The sequence below is a fragment of the Pinus tabuliformis genome, chromosome 1_2, assembly GCF_031772625.1.
Source record: "Pinus tabuliformis cultivar Carrire ecotype Pingquan chromosome 1_2, CPIR1, whole genome shotgun sequence".
NCBI lineage: Eukaryota > Viridiplantae > Streptophyta > Pinopsida > Pinales > Pinaceae > Pinus > Pinus tabuliformis.
The window spans coordinates 579,292,351-579,309,476 of NC_142298.1; the positions used below are offsets into that span (position 1 = coordinate 579,292,351).

At 34.0% G+C, this 17,126-nt stretch overlaps 2 protein-coding genes across 2 annotated transcripts; both read left to right on the plus strand.

Moving 5' to 3' along the window:
- Positions 1–3,131: 3,131 nt before the first annotated feature.
- Positions 3,132–4,742, plus strand: LOC149206939 (KH domain-containing protein At4g18375-like). The gene has a single exon (XM_089397857.1). It carries the CDS (start codon positions 3,132–3,134, stop codon positions 4,740–4,742), a length of 1,611 nt encoding a protein of 536 aa, XP_089253983.1.
- A 9,142-nt stretch (positions 4,743–13,884) lies between these two features.
- LOC149206940 (KH domain-containing protein At4g18375-like) lies at positions 13,885–15,495 on the plus strand. Its single transcript, XM_089397858.1, has one exon. It carries the CDS (start codon positions 13,885–13,887, stop codon positions 15,493–15,495), a length of 1,611 nt encoding a protein of 536 aa, XP_089253984.1.
- The last annotated feature ends 1,631 nt before the right edge of the window (positions 15,496–17,126 follow it).

Consider the following 17,126-nt stretch of genomic DNA (forward strand, 5'->3'; position numbering starts at 1 on the left):
TCAAGTACAAGTTATTAGCTTTCATAACACTAAAGAAAATCAGAGCAATTGATGAAACTTGAAACATAAATTGAAAAGGAGATTAAGGTTCTTAGAAAATAGAGTTTGAGAAAATAAATTCTAGTTACTTCTACTGTTATTACAATATTCAAGGTATTTTCACAATGGAACTATAATGTATAGAGGAAACGAGGACCATCATGGAGATGGCCAATAGCATCCTTATCCCAGACAACTCTCAAACAACTTTTGGGTTAGAGAAATATACACTACATACAACAATGTAATCATTCAAAAGAAGCCCCACAAAGGCTGTGAGAAACATCTCACCTACAAATTCATAAGTGGTAGGAAACCATAAGTAAATTGTTAAGTTTCAAGTTTACAAATACATGTGTGGATACAAGTATGATATCTGGTAAAGATATGGAAAGTTTTTAGAACAACCTATATATTTTATGGCTAGGAAATAAATTTTCTTATATAAACAAATGTATGTGAACATGCAAACAAAAGAGAAAATTTCCAAAATGTCATTCATGAATTTGGAAGTAGAACCAAAAATATAGTTCTCATTAATATTAGCAAACTTGATTCGCAAGCATTACATACAAAATGAGTTTTTTTCCACTATACTTATAACGCTCTAGATTATATACATTACATTTAATACAAATAAGAAATTATATGTCATCAAAAATATCTTCATTAGACTTTACTTCCCCCTCGGTCTCCAAGTACTTATACTTTGCAAAAATTAGGTTTTTGGTGAGTTCCCTTTGCTTCTTTCAAAATTTTACTTCAACTATTGATTTAAAGCACATGAAGTGTCTTCACATTTGGAATTGGTCTCAACGACTTTGTTTCTTCTCCACCCAGTGGTTTGTTTAGTTTTGGATGGGGGATTATACCATCGAGTCTTACCCATACATAAAATCACTTTCCCTATTAGAACTGGGTTTTTGTTAATCCTCCCCTATTTAACTAAAATTATTAGCCCATCAATGAGTTGTGAACTTTCCCTGAGCATTCACATTAGGGGTTCTAGCATAGTAGTTTTCTTTCTCTTCTAACCTAGGTCCATTTTTAGGAAGAGAGGTGCACAAGCTACTAAGATTTGCACATACTTGGCCCTCCTCTCATTTCTTGTTCATTGTTCATTCGTGATGTCATCAACCTTAAAAAAAAACAGTGTTATTTGTAGAGTCATATAACTCTAGTGATCATGATAATTATCATCTCAATGCTTGAAACATGCCTTCCACATCTCAAAACAAGAGAAACACCTAACCTTCCCTACCCCATCATTCTATAGAAGAGAATAATAATTGGCATATTCATAGACTCAAAAGTAGGTGTTCAGTCACTCAAAATTATAACTCTAGAGGTTTAAAATACTATAACAGAATACATTAATTGACTAAAACATATTGTGATGAGCTGTCCCCTGAAATTCAAAAGATTTTCTCCGAAATTGAGTCACTGGGATAAGAAGGAAGTGACCATTCAAGTCACCTGGAACCAAACGATTCCCTCTTTTTCGCCCCTATAGATCCTTGCCAACCAATGCAATAAAAAAAAGTTTCTTATTTGTAATTACAATTTACAGATGAGTGGAACATGTGAGATATGGTTGTGGGAATTATTAAGAGAGCACAATTTCCAGATTCATGGAGATATGATTGATGAACTGGTTCAAACTGTTCATACATCTATATAGATCATTAGACGAGGCCTTGATGTAGATGATGCTAACTATCTATCCAGGTATTATCCATACACACATAATAAAGTAGAATAACTCAATTTTGCCAAGGAAAAGCGTGCTAACGCAACATGCCAACAAGTGGTTGTAATCATAATTAGTCAAGATGGATGAAAAAGGGTTTTGGTAATCTTCTTTTCAATTGCTATTTCCAAACCCTTCCATTGAGCCATATATTCTACTTGATTATTGGTTGCTACTCCGAGAACCCATGTATATTGATACTCTATTTTATCGTCGAGACAAAAAATAACCCCTCTCGCTCCTACCAACCCTAAATGGTTTAATGATTAATAAGAATTATCATTATTATTATTTTTTTAATTTAATATTTTTTAACTAACTAAATAATTAATATTTTATATAAATATATATAATCAAAGCATAAGTAATACAAAATCGACAATAAAAAAATTTAACTAACAAGTTTAAGAATATTCAATTTCTACCCTTCCCCACGAAATTTGAACCTTGTCACCTTGTGAAGACTAAACGCCACACAAACCAGTTGGTTTAAATCTCATGGGTAATTATAAGATTTAGCCTGATTACATTATCATTTACAAATTCATTAAAGTTGTTTAAACTAATTAACTAATGCAACCATATAAATTAAATGGTTGGTAGATGCTTATATACATCCTCTCTTCCTCTCTCTAATAATATATATATTAACTAACTTTTAACATCACCATCATCATTATTATAATTATTATTAAAAGAATTAATATATAAGTTAAAACAAAGTAACTTTTAACATCATCATTACAATTATTATTAAAGAATTAATATATGAGCTAAACATGTACAAATTTAAAAATGCATATAACAAGATTCTTAACTATGGAGATTCTTAAGCTATAAGTAGATTTTGTTGCAATATCATGACTCAATATTATAACTTACTAATACCAATTGTCCAAACAACCATAAGTTATGTTCATATAACATTTTCTTAATTCCCTTATAGTAACCCATTCCTGAAATCTTCTTTCATTCCTTAACTCTTCCTTCCCTTCCCTTATATTAAGATAAACTCTTATTTCCCTTACATTGATATAATAACATGAAAATATGATATTAATATTGATATAAGAACATGAAAATATGATACTATTATTGAAGTGGAAACCTAACCCACACACGTGGGTCTTAACGCTAGGGTACCGGTTGAACAAGTTGTCGGCCTTGATAAGCCCTAACGCATGTCATATAAAAGGGGGCAATCCAGTGGCGTTGACGGGAGGGTGTGGGAGACTCAAGAAGACAGGTAGCATTCAAATACACGAAACTTCTTCTCGTGGCTCAGCGTCTTTCCTTAAAAGAGGGAGAGTTTTTATTTGTGAAAGTGAAAGGATTGCCTGCAATGGACGGGTTTTACTCTGCCATTGGAAAGCGAGCACGCAGGGAAAATGAGGTTCCAGAGAACATTGACTCTGGAAATAAGAGGCGGAACTCTGGAACTGGTAGAGAGCGAACTCTGCCTGGCGCTGACAGTACTGTGTATCGCATACTATGCCCTGTTAATGTGGTAGGAAGTGTTATAGGAAAGGCGGGTAAAGTTATAAAATCTGTGAGTCGAGAGACGCGTTCGAAGATCAAAGTTATAGATGCTGTTCCAGGCGTTGATGATCGCGTGATAGTAATCTTCAGCTCACCGTCAGGCAACGACAAGGAGAAGGATTGCAATGAGAATGAAGTTGAAGTTGAACCTGTACTGTGTCCTGCTCAGGATGCTCTTCTTAGAGTGCATTCTGTTATTGTTCAACAATCTTCTTCTGCTAGAGATAATGACGCCGACGACAAAAAGAGACAACACAATGCTCGGTTGCTGGTTGCTAACAGCCAGATTGGAGGTTTGATTGGAAAAGGTGGAAATAACATTCAAAAATTGAGGAGCGAATCCGGGGCACAAATTCAGATACGGCCAAAAGATGAGTTGCCAGGCTGTGCGTTTAGTTTTGGTGAAGTCGTTGTCATATCTGGAGATGCAACCGCTGTCAAGAAAGCACTGTATAAAGTTTCAGCTTTTCTGTATAAACACCCACCTAAGGAGCAAATTCCTTGGACTGATATTTTATCTGCAACGAACCCAACTTCACTCCTTCCTTCTGGTGTGCCCGCATTATTTACTCCGCCAAATTATGTTCCACAACGAGATTCACTGTTTGCTCATCACAGTTCAGGTGCTCCAAGAGTAAATGGTACTTATGCCTCCGGTCATTTACCAGCACTGGGAGGATATGGAAGTGAAGCTCGAAGTTCAATATGGCCTCTTACTTATAACCCTGCTCTTCCCATTGCTCCAAAATCTGGGAATTCTGCTGTTGAGAAAAGTCCGGAGGAGTTTTGTATTCGAATAGTATGCCCAAATGATAAAATTGGAAGTGTGATTGGTAAGGGCGGCAATATCATCAAAAGCATGAGGAAAGATACAGGAGCAAGTATTAAAGTTGAAGACGCACAATCAGATTCAGATGAACGTGTAATTGTGGTGTCTTCAACAGAGTTGGCTAATGATGGTGTTTCACCTACGCTCGAGGCAGTCCTCCAATTGCAAGGAAAGACTAGTGGAAGCACTAGTGACAATGACAATGATGAAGGTGGCATTTGTACAAGGCTTCTTGTTCCGTCAAAGCACATTGGTTGCCTTCTTGGTAAAGGTGGCAACATCATCAGTGAGATGCGGCAGCACACTGGAGCAAATATTCGCATATTTCGCAAAGAGGAGCGACCAAAATGTGCCTCCCAAAATGAGGAGCTCGTTCAGTTTTCTGGAGACCCCAGTGTTGCTAGAGATGCACTCATCCAAATTACAAAAAGATTGAGGGCAAATATTTTCAAAGATATGGATGGTGCTACCAACTCCCACACCTACACAGTGCCTCCTTTGTCTAGTCTATCTGTGCCCAGTGCGAACCCTCTTTCATCATCAAATTATGGCACTAGGCAATATGATCTAGGATTTCCAAGGTAGATCAGGTTCTCCATTATAAAATGTTTCTTAATTTTTTTTAATCATATACACTATGATTATCAAATTTGAGTTTGCTTAATTTACTTCATTTAAATTCATTGGGTTAATGAAATAAATTGAGGAAATTGTTTGTGTTTTTTTTTTTTTTTTTAACATTTGAATTATATTGGCCTAAACAAAAACTAGTATGTAATAAAAATATGATGTGAAGAAAAAATTTAAGTGGTAAGCATACATTATAACAAAGAAGATCAAATCATTCAATAAAATGATTAAAGGATTAACAAGATTTAGATGGCAAGTATTGGTCCGTGTCTTGAAGATTCTACTCATGATCTATGTCCTAAGGGCAAGTGTTAGTCCATGTCCACACATTGGTATACATGCTTGTAAAAAATGTTTGTCCATGTCCATGCATTAATCAACATTCTCTCATCAAATGTTGCTCCATCTCCATGTATTGTTGGGAAAAAGAAACTTGACAACACTATATACTAATAAAGCACCATGTTAGTGAAAAATGGAAAGACAAAAAAATTGTATTTATAGCTAAATACTTCTTGGAGGAGGAAATTATAGAAGATAAAACCATTGAAGATAATGTTCATTTGCAAGTTGTAGAAAATAGAGGCCCGTAAGAAGTGGAGATTATGATGCATCTCTTGGATATGGAAGAAGGTGATATAATTTACAAGTATGGTGACATTTGAATTCTTAAGAAGGAGTTTGGTTGTTGAGGTGAACAAAATTTTAAAGGCAAAGATTAAGGGAAATTGGGTTGGCACTTCATGTACTCAAAAAATTATCCCCAATGGATCTAAATAATTTATGGAGAGTGAAAAATTAGATGCAAATGTCTAAAGTGTATTAACTAGACATTATCAGAAGTGACTCACGGTTCAATAGGTGGAGAAGTAGAAGAAAATAAAACACAATGTATCTAAACATGGAGGAATTTTAAAAAACATAGGGAGAATGATGTGGAGCATCCATCAAACCCTCTATGTAACCTAGAAATTCAACTCATGATCTCTTCTCATCAATTGTAGTTTTACTAGAAATTCTCCTTATTTCCTTTTCTAATTTCAAATTTTATTGCATTTTTCAAATAGTATGTTCGTTCTTTTCTCTTTAAAAAAAATAACAATGGAAGATGGTAAAGCATTTGCAAAAAATTCTATTAACACATTAGTTATAGGTCTGCAATAAAAAGTAATATTGTTTCGTGACATCTCCATGAAACTCAACTATAGAAAAGATCATTTAAAAAAGTAAATAAATTTTAACAGATCTTTGATACACAACTTATATCTCAATTCCATATATATAATCTCTCTTTCTATTCAATTACCCACTTAGACAGAATATCCACAAACGAATAAAATGGTTTATATATATAATTTTATATAATCAACATTTACACCGATAACCTCTTTGAAGTTGAAAATGGGTAATGATTCTAACTTCTTCGTACTCTATATATATTTAAAAGTATGGGTGCCAATGCAACAATCTAAAGTAGTCGGATTAACTAAGTTTTGCATGTATATATCATCTTTCCTTTAACGTACTACTCAACTTATTCATTTACTATGTGCCCTTAATACTTTGCTATATAGTTTTATTATTTTCCTTTGTCAATGTAATAAATGGATCTGAGTACATAGTTCTCATTCACCGCACTATATAGTGCATATGTGATTTTATTATTCATTTTTATTAATGGTATCATGGGGATTTTTAATGCACCTTTCGATCACCATACATACATATGTTACCTATATGGCACTGGTGTTTGCAATTATGTACTGAAATTCGAATTATCTAGAGCTTTGTATGTTGCCTTCATTGGTAACTTTGAGGGTAACAACATAGAAATTAATTATACAATTACGGATCTTCGAATCTTTATCATGCATCTGTCATCTTGAAAATTGAATGGTCAGCCTTCCTCCTCCTTGGTTCTAGGGTAACCACCTCGGGAGCTGCCTTGGGCTCAGTTCATTGTAACATCTGTGTTCGAAGAAAAACCAGTGCTCTTCTTATGTTCATGCTAGGGTTTCTTGATTATGCCTTATCATGGAAAAAAACCACAGTGACTATAATATTGTGTCTGGCTGCCCCAAGTTCAAAGTTTTCAAAGTTCACCCCCCTCAAAGGATATTCACAAAGGTAACTTATTTTTTCGCTTGCAAAGTTCTTTTCTTGCTTTTCTTTCTTTCAACGGTTTACCTTGTAAATCCATATCTAACCTTGGTTTTATTTCAGTGATTAACGGGTGATGCCAATCATATGAAGAGAATTCCTCTCGGGTGCATTCTACTCAAACACTGTATCCCAACAATCATGTCTCACTCTAGGTTGTGTCTAACTTCTTCCAAGTTTCTCTTTCTTTTTATTTCATGGTTATAAGGTTGAGAATTCTTGTTACATTTTACCGTAAGGGGTATTTTTAATAAATAGGTGGTTCTTCCTGGTGCGGTAGTCATAGAATAAATTACGAGGAAAGGGGCTATGCACCACTATAGGGAATCTACATTCTATAGGCTCTAGGTTTTTAACTCATGAATTATTTTATTTTTTTTCATGATTTTATTATCGATAATGCCCATTCTTCTTAGGGTTTATACGAAGAATAAAGGCATGTGTGGAATTTGTGTGGAATGAGGGAAGTGTAGAGGGGTCTTTTAATTGTAATCTATTTTGATATTGTTTTTATTATTAAAAGATTTCACGGGATGCGAAAGTGAATATAATAAAAGCTTGAAAGGGTAGTGCACACAATGGACTATGTTGCTTAGAGGTAGCATGTGCGGAGAACAAATGCCTCCTACGCATGATATTTGGGACCCATGTTTATCAATATTAGTTTCAAATGTCAATGGTTGATGGAAGGGAATTTTTGAGTCCAGAGATGGTTGTGCGTGAGATCTTTTACACAAAAATGCTTTTTCTTTGAGGTTTTTGTGCATATGCGTTTGTGTTATGTTGAAAGTGTATGAAAATCATGTTTTTAGAGTTGATGTTTTGTTGCTTATGTGGTTTTCTGAATGCGCAAAAAGGTGTGTAGTGAGTGAATTGAATATTGAGATGAATTGTATTTACTTGCAACGCAAAATAGTGGCAGGTGGTGGCTAATTATGGTGTTTCACCTACGTTTGAGGCATTCCTCCAAAGGAAAGACTAGTGCAAGACTATTGATAATGAAAATCTTGATGGTGCCATTTGTTCAAGAATTCTTGTTCCCTCAAAGCACATTGGTTGCCTACTTGGTAAAGGTGGCAACATCATCAGTGAGATGTGGAAGCACACTAGAGAAAATATTTGCATATTTCACAAAGAGGAGTCACCAAAATGTGCCTCCCAAAATGAGGAGCTCATTCCGACTACTAGAGATACACTCATCCAAATTACAAAAGGCTAGAGATGCACTCATCCAACACCCAATCCCACATAGTGTCTCCTTTGTCTAATCTATATGTGCCCAGTGAAATCCCTCTTTCATCATCAAGTTATGGCACCAAGCAATATGATATAGGATTTCCAAGGAGCTCCATTGTAAAATGTTTCTTATTTATTTTCAACTAATTTTCTCATTACATATTATATTATAAATATATGATGTGTTATATGATTATCAAATTTGAGTTTTCTTAATTTATTTCATTTAAATTCATTGGGATAATGAAGTAAATTGACAAAATTCAAGATATACTTTTATATTTGTAATTAAAAAATTGTCAAGTAATTTGTCTTGTATTTTATTTATAAATGTTATATAAAATTTTATAGTATAATTAAGTTTAAACCAATCAGTATAATGTAATTTGTCTCAATCAGTGTTACGGGAACTGATCCCGCCAGGTTCAGAATCTGAAACCATGCACTATGTGGATCCCTACCCAAACTACCCTAAAAAATCACGTCCCTGATTTTTTAGAACTGTAATTCCTCAAATTTTTCATGCTTTCTCAAATTTCACCCAAATATGAAAGTTGATAACTAAAAAAAACCTCAAAAATGTAGAAATGATGAATTTCTCCACCATTTCACAAATCTAGAAGTTGGTATGGAGTTGGTGTTTGCCTTCCTCTTAGTATACATAGATTGAAATCAAATTCTACATTAGTGGTAAGTGGGCTTAATCTTCAGCCATCATTGATTCTCATATGTCTCAATAGTTTGTGATTAATCAAATGGTTGGTGAGGTATATTGTGCTGCACTGACCATGTTGGTTATATTCAGTTGACATTTTTGTTCATTTGGTAAAACCCTTAGAAGCTACGTTTTAGAGTGAATTTCATAGTCATGCTACAAACATCTTTGACATGTTTGGTTAAGACGAGTTTTTATTCTGCGGCAAATGACATTCTCCAGATCACCATTAAGGGAGGGCGTTATAGTTATATTTTGATTATGTCATATATTAAAGTTATAATATATTCTAAGTTAGTAACTAAATGACTTAATTTGCATGTCATAAATAGAGTTTTGTTTGATTATACTAGCAATTAACTAATAAAGTAATTGTACATGATTTTGATATAGGACATTGTCTTCTTATATATGCATTGACATCAACATGAATTGGATATGAATGAAACATATCACTCTCTCTTTCAATATATTTTGGCTTGCATTCTTTGTAAACATTCTTGATTTAATTTCTTCATACTTCATGTTTTTTTCGAATTTAGGATTAAAATAGAATTATCAGGATACAGGAAAGTCCCTAAATCCATAAAACAAAAAATAAACATAGCTAATGTTTCAAACTCATTCTTGGCATTTAAGGCTTACCTCAAGAGCTTTTTTAGCATTTGTTTATGTAATAACTCCAACATATGCATTCGTTGTCAGGACCAATAATAGAACCTGTAATATGTAATGCACATACAACTTAGAGGACACATTAAACAATTTTAAGAAAAATCACACTAGATATATATAATAGATTGAACGCATAATTTTGAATACCCATCTTATGAAAAGCAGGATGATACAAGGAACTTGGAAAATAATATTGAAATAAAAGCACTAGTAAAAACCAAATTGACCTAAAGGAAGCATCGTCAAAAGAGGATATGTGGAATTAAAAGTCTATTATAATCCACCCAGCCAATGCTTCTACTTGATTTTCATTAACTCTATGCATACTTATATTATCAAGGTTGCATGCACTATATACTCTCCAACTAGTTTCCTCAATTTTATCCTCAGCATAAAGAATGTTTGAGATGATGTTGCAAAGGCTCTACTTTCATGGAAACTATAATATTAAATGTGAGTCAATTTCTAACCCCTCTCCTTAATGGCCATTTTTCATACAAGTTGCCATGTTAGCTTAAGGAGATATTATATAGACTACATGACACACAAAAATGAGTGGTTTTCTTAATTGAATGGTAATGAATGTCACCAAGGGACAAATTCTTTAAGAGATGAGAAGGTATACATATTGAAAGCCCAAGGAACAAACCCAATGAACATGCCTAATAGAAACTAAAGATGTGCAAGATATATTATATGTAATGGGCCTAAAGAAGAAACTGTAGACAATAAATCAAATACTAAAGCATCGCTCCAAGATTGAATCTAAAGTCAAAATGATTCCATAGAAGACAAGAGGGACAAATAGAAAGTGGTTGCAAAAATTGTTTAAATTGATCTTCACGAGTATACATATACGACAATAGGGAAAAAAGCATTGGTGGCTGAAAACATTTTTTAAAATCAGCTATGGCATAAAAGGTATGGATATCTTAAGTCCCAAATTTCGACCTTTTAATGAAATTTAATAGGGTTCATGGCTTTCCTCCAATTCAACATGAGTTATTGTGAATCTTACATTTTAGACAAGCAACATAGAGAAAAATTGAGAAAAAATATTGCATTTGGAAATTGTGGATAGTGACCTTCATGATCCCATGAGATTTTAGTCATTGGTAAGTGCAAAGTATTTTATGCCATCCATCGATTCCCTTCCAAGAAAAATTTGGTTGTGCTTTCTCAAGTACAAGTTATTAGCTTTCATAACACTAAAGAAAATCAGAGCAATTGATGAAACTTGAAACATAAATTGAAAAGGAGATTAAGGTTCTTAGAAAATAGAGTTTGAGAAAATAAATTCTAGTTACTTCTACTGTTATTACAATATTCAAGGTATTTTCACAATGGAACTATAATGTATAGAGGAAACGAGGACCATCATGGAGATGGCCAATAGCATCGTTATCCCAGACAACTCTCAAACAACTTTTGGGTTAGAGAAATATGCACTACATACAACAATGTAATCATTCAAAAGAAGCCCCATAAAGGCTGTGAGAAACATCTCACCTACAAATTCATAAGTGGTAGGAAACCATAAGTAAATTGTTAGGTTTCAAGTTTACAAATACATGTGTGGATACAAGTATGATATCTGGTAAAGATATGGAAATTTTTTAGAACAACCTATATATTTTATGGCTAGGAAATAAATTTTCTTATATAAACAAATGTATGTGAACATGCAAACAAAAGAGAAAATTTCCAAAATGTCATTCATGAATTTGGAAGTAGAACCAAAAATATAGTTCTCATTAATATTAGCAAACTTGATTCGCAAGCATTACATACAAAATGAGTTTTTTTCCACTATACTTATAACGCTCTAGATTATATACATTACATTTAATACAAATAAGAAATTATATGTCATCAAAAATATCTTCATTAGACTTTACTTCCCCCTCGGTCTCCAAGTACTTATACTTTGCAAAAATTAGGTTTTTGGTGAGTTCCCTTTGCTTCTTTCAAAATTTTACTTCAACTATTGATTTAAAGCACATGAAGTGTCTTCACATTTGGAATTGGTCTCAACGACTTTGTTTCTTCTCCACCCAGTGGTTTGTTTAGTTTTGGATGGGGGATTATACCATCGAGTCTTACCCATACATAAAATCACTTTCCCTATTAGAACTGGGTTTTTGTTAATCCTCCCCTATTTAACTAAAATTATTAGCCCATCAATGAGTTGTGAACTTTTCCTGAGCATTCACATTAGGGGTTCTAGCATAGTAGTTTTCTTTCTCTTCTAACCTAGGTCCATTTTTAGGAAGAGAGGTGCACAAGCTACTAAGATTTGCACATACTTGGCCCTCCTCTCATTTCTTGTTCATTGTTCATTCGTGATGTCATCAACCTTAAAAAAAAAACAGTGTTATTTGTAGAGTCATATAACTCTAGTGATCATGATAATTATCATCTCAATGCTTGAAACATGCCTTCCACATCTCAAAACAAGAGAAACACCTAACCTTCCCTACCCCATCATTCTATAGAAGAGAATAATAATTGGCATATTCATAGACTCAAAAGTAGGTGTTCAGTCACTCAAAATTATAACTCTAGAGGTTTAAAATACTATAACAGAATACATTAATTGACTAAAACATATTGTGATGAGCTGTCCCCTGAAATTCAAAAGATTTTCTCCGAAATTGAGTCACTGGGATAAGAAGGAAGTGACCATTCAAGTCACCTGGAACCAAACGATTCCCTCTTTTTCGCCCCTATAGATCCTTGCCAACCAATGCAATAAAAAAAAGTTTCTTATTTGTAATTACAATTTACAGATGAGTGGAACATGTGAGATATGGTTGTGGGAATTATTAAGAGAGCACAATTTCCAGATTCATGGAGATATGATTGATGAACTGGTTCAAACTGTTCATACATCTATATAGATCATTAGACGAGGCCTTGATCTAGATGATGCTAACTATCTATCCAGGTATTATCCATACACAAATAATAAAGTAGAATAACTCAATTTTGCCAAGGAAAAGCGTGCTAACGCAACATGCCAACAAGTGGTTGTAATCATAATTAGTCAAGATGGATGAAAAAGGGTTTTGGTAATCTTCTTTTCAATTGCTATTTCCAAACCCTTCCATTGAGCCATATATTCTACTTGATTGTTGGTTGCTACTCCGAGAACCCATGTATATTGATACTCTATTTTATCGTCGAGTCAAAAAATAACCCCTCTCGCTCCTACCAACCCTAAATGGTTTAATGATTAATAAGAATGATCATTATTATTATTTTTTTAATTTAATATTTTTTAACTAACTAAATAATTAATATTTTATATAAATATATATAATCAAAGCATAAGTAATACAAAATCGACAATAAAAAAATTTAACTAACAAGTTTAAGAATATTCAATTTCTACCCTTCCCCACGAAATTTGAACCTTGTCACCTTGTGAAGACTAAACGCCACACAAACCAATTGGTTTAAATCTCATGGGTAATTATAAGATTTAGCCTGATTACATTATCATTTACAAATTCATTAAAGTTGTTTAAACTAATTAACTAATGCAACCATATAAATCAAATGGTTGGTAGATGCTTATATACATCCTCTCTTCCTCTCTCTAATAATATATATATTAACTAACTTTTAACATCACCATCATCATTATTATAATTATTATTAAAAGAATTAATATATAAGTTAAAACAAAGTAACTTTTAACATCATCATTACAATTATTATTAAAGAATTAATATATGAGCTAAACATGTACAAATTTAAAAATGCATATAACAAGATTCTTAACTATGGAGATTCTTAAGCTATAAGTAGATTTTGTTGCAATATCATGACTCAATATTATAACTTACTAATACCAATTGTCCAAACAACCATAAGTTATGTTCATATAACATTTTCTTAATTCCCTTATAGTAACCCATTCCTGAAATCTTCTTTCATTCCTTAACTCTTCCTTCCCTTCCCTTATATTAAGATAAACTCTTATTTCCCTTACATTGATATAAGAACATGAAAATATGATATTAATATTGATATAAGAACATGAAAATATGATACTATTATTGAAGTGGAAACCTAACCCACACACGTGGGTCTTAACGCTAGGGTACCGGTTGAACAAGTTGTCGGCCTTAATAAGCCCTAACGCATGTCATATAAAAGGGGGCAATCCAGTGGCGTTGACGGGAGGGTGTGGGAGACTCAAGAAGACAGGTAGCATTCAAATACACGAAACTTCTTCTCGTGGCTCAGCGTCTTTCCTTAAAAGAGGGAGAGTTTTTATTTGTGAAAGTGAAAGGATTGCCTGCAATGGACGGGTTTTACTCTGCCATTGGAAAGCGAGCACGCAGGGAAAATGAGGTTCCAGAGAACATTGACTCTGGAAATAAGAGGCGGAACTCTGGAACTGGTAGAGAGCGAACTCTGCCTGGCGCTGACAGTACTGTGTATCGCATACTATGCCCTGTTAATGTGGTAGGAAGTGTTATAGGAAAGGCGGGTAAAGTTATAAAATCTGTGAGTCGAGAGACGCGTTCGAAGATCAAAGTTATAGATGCTGTTCCGGGCGTTGATGATCGCGTGATAGTAATCTTCAGCTCACCGTCAGGCAACGACAAGGAGAAGGATTGCAATGAGAATGAAGTTGAAGTTGAACCTGTACTGTGTCCTGCTCAGGATGCTCTTCTTAGAGTGCATTCTGTTATTGTTCAACAATCTTCTTCTGCTAGAGATAATGACGCCGACGACAAAAAGAGACAACACAATGCTCGGTTGCTGGTTGCTAACAGCCAGATTGGAGGTTTGATTGGAAAAGGTGGAAATAACATTCAAAAATTGAGGAGCGAATCCGGGGCACAAATTCAGATACGGCCAAAAGATGAGTTGCCAGGCTGTGCGTTTAGTTTTGGTGAAGTCGTTGTCATATCTGGAGATGCAACCGCTGTCAAGAAAGCACTGTATAAAGTTTCAGCTTTTCTGTATAAACACCCACCTAAGGAGCAAATTCCTTGGACTGATATTTTATCTGCAACGAACCCAACTTCACTCCTTCCTTCTGGTGTGCCCGCATTATTTACTCCACCAAATTATGTTCCACAACGAGATTCACTGTTTGCTCATCACAGTTCAGGTGCTCCAAGAGTAAATGGTACTTATGCCTCCGGTCATTTACCAGCACTGGGAGGATATGGAAGTGAAGCTCGAAGTTCAATATGGCCTCTTACTTATAACCCTGCTCTTCCCATTGCTCCAAAATCTGGGAATTCTGCTGTTGAGAAAAGTCCGGAGGAGTTTTGTATTCGAATAGTATGCCCAAAAGATAAAATTGGAGGTGTGATTGGTAAGGGCGGCAATATCATCAAAAGCATGAGGAAAGATACAGGAGCAAGTATTAAAGTTGAAGACGCACAATCAGAGTCAGATGAACGTGTAATTGTGGTGTCTTCAACAGAGTTGGCTAATGATGGTGTTTCACCTACGCTCGAGGCAGTCCTCCAATTGCAAGGAAAGACTAGTGGAAGCACTAGTGACAATGACAATGATGAAGGTGGCATTTGTACAAGGCTTCTTGTTCCGTCAAAGCACATTGGTTGCCTTCTTGGTAAAGGTGGCAACATCATCAGTGAGATGCGGCAGCACACCGGAGCAAATATTCGCATATTTCGCAAAGAGGAGCGACCAAAATGTGCCTCCCAAAATGAGGAGCTCGTTCAGGTTTCTGGAGACCCCAGTGTTGCTAGAGATGCACTCATCCAAATTACAAAAAGATTGAGGGCAAATATTTTCAAAGATATGGATGGTGCTACCAACTCCCACACCTACACAGTGCCTCCTTTGTCTAGTCTATCTGTGCCCAGTGCGAACCCTCTTTCATCATCAAATTATGGCACTAGGCAATATGATCTAGGATTTCCAAGGTAGATCAGGTGCTCCATTATAAACTGTTTCTTAATTTTTTTTAATCATATACACTATGATTATCAAATTTGAGTTTGCTTAATTTACTTCATTTAAATTCATTGGGTTAATGAAATAAATTGAGGAAATTGTTTGTGTTTTTTTTTTTTTTTTACATTTGAATTATATTGGTCTAAACAAAAACTAGTATGTAATAAAAATATGATGTGAAGAAAAAATTTAAGTGGTAAGAATACATTATAACAAAGAAGATCAAATCATTCAATAAAATGATTAAAGGATTAACAAGATTTAGATGGCAAGTATTGGTCCGTGTCTTGAAGATTCTACTCATGATCTATGTCCTAAGGGCAAGTGTTAGTCCATGTCCACACATTGGTATACATGCTTGTAAAAAATGTTTGTCCATGTCCATGCATTAATCAACATTCTCTCATCAAATGTTGCTCCATCTCCATTATTGTTGGGAAAAAGAAACTTGACAACACTATATACTAATAAAGCACCATGTTAGTGAAAAATGGAAAGACAAAAAAATTGTATTTATAGCTAAATACTTCTTGGAGGAGGAAATTATAGAAGATAAAACCATTGAAGATAATGTTCATTTGCAAGTTGTAGAAAATAGAGGCCCGTAAGAAGTGGAGATTATGATGCATCTCTTGGATATGGAAGAAGGTGATATAATTTACAAGTATGGTGACATTTGAATTCTTAAGAAGGAGTTTGGTTGTTGAGGTGAACAAAATTTTCAAGGCAAAGATTAAGGGAAATTGGGTTGGCACTTCATGTACTCAAAAAATTATCCCCAATGGATCTAAATAATTTATGGAGAGTGAAAAATTAGATGCAAATGTCTAAAGTGTATTAACTAGACATTATCAGAAGTGACTCACGGTTCAATAGGTGGAGAAGTAGAAGAAAATAGAACACAATGTATCTAAACATGGAGGAATTTTAAAAAACATAGGGAGAATGATGTGGAGCATCCATCAAACCCTCTATGTAACCTAGAAATTCAACTCATGATCTCTTCTCATCAATTGTAGTTTTACTAGAAATTCTCCTTATTTCCTTTTCTAATTTCAAATTTTATTGCATTTTTCAAATAGTATGTTCCTTCTATCTCTTTAAAAAAAATAACAATGGAAGATGGTAAAGCATTTGCAAAAAATTCTATTAACACATTAGTTATAGGTCTGCAATAAAAAGTAATATTGTTTCGTGACATCTCCATGAAACTCAACTATAGAAAAGATAATTTAAAAAAGAAAATAAATTTTAACAGATCTTTGATACACAACTTATATCTCAATTCCATATATATAATCTCTCTTTCTATTCAATTACCCACTTAGACAGAATATCCACAAACGAATAAAATGGTTTATAAATATAATTTTATATAATCAACATTTACACCGATAACCTCTTTGAAGTTGAAAATGGGTAATGATTCTAACTTCTTCGTACTCTATATATATTTAAAAGTATGGGTGCCAATGCAACAATCTAAAGTAGTCGGATTAACTAAGTTTTGCATGTATATATCATCTTTCCTTTAACGTACTACTCAACTTATTCATTTACTATGTGCCCTTAATACTTTGCTATATAGTTTTATTATTTTCCTT

What these genes read in the sequence shown, in the direction of transcription:
- LOC149206940 (XM_089397858.1), top strand. Translation starts at nt 13,885, where the DNA reads ATGGACGGGTTTTACTCTGCCATTGGAAAGCGAGCACGCAGGGAAAAT.
- LOC149206939 (XM_089397857.1), top strand. Translation starts at nt 3,132, where the DNA reads ATGGACGGGTTTTACTCTGCCATTGGAAAGCGAGCACGCAGGGAAAAT.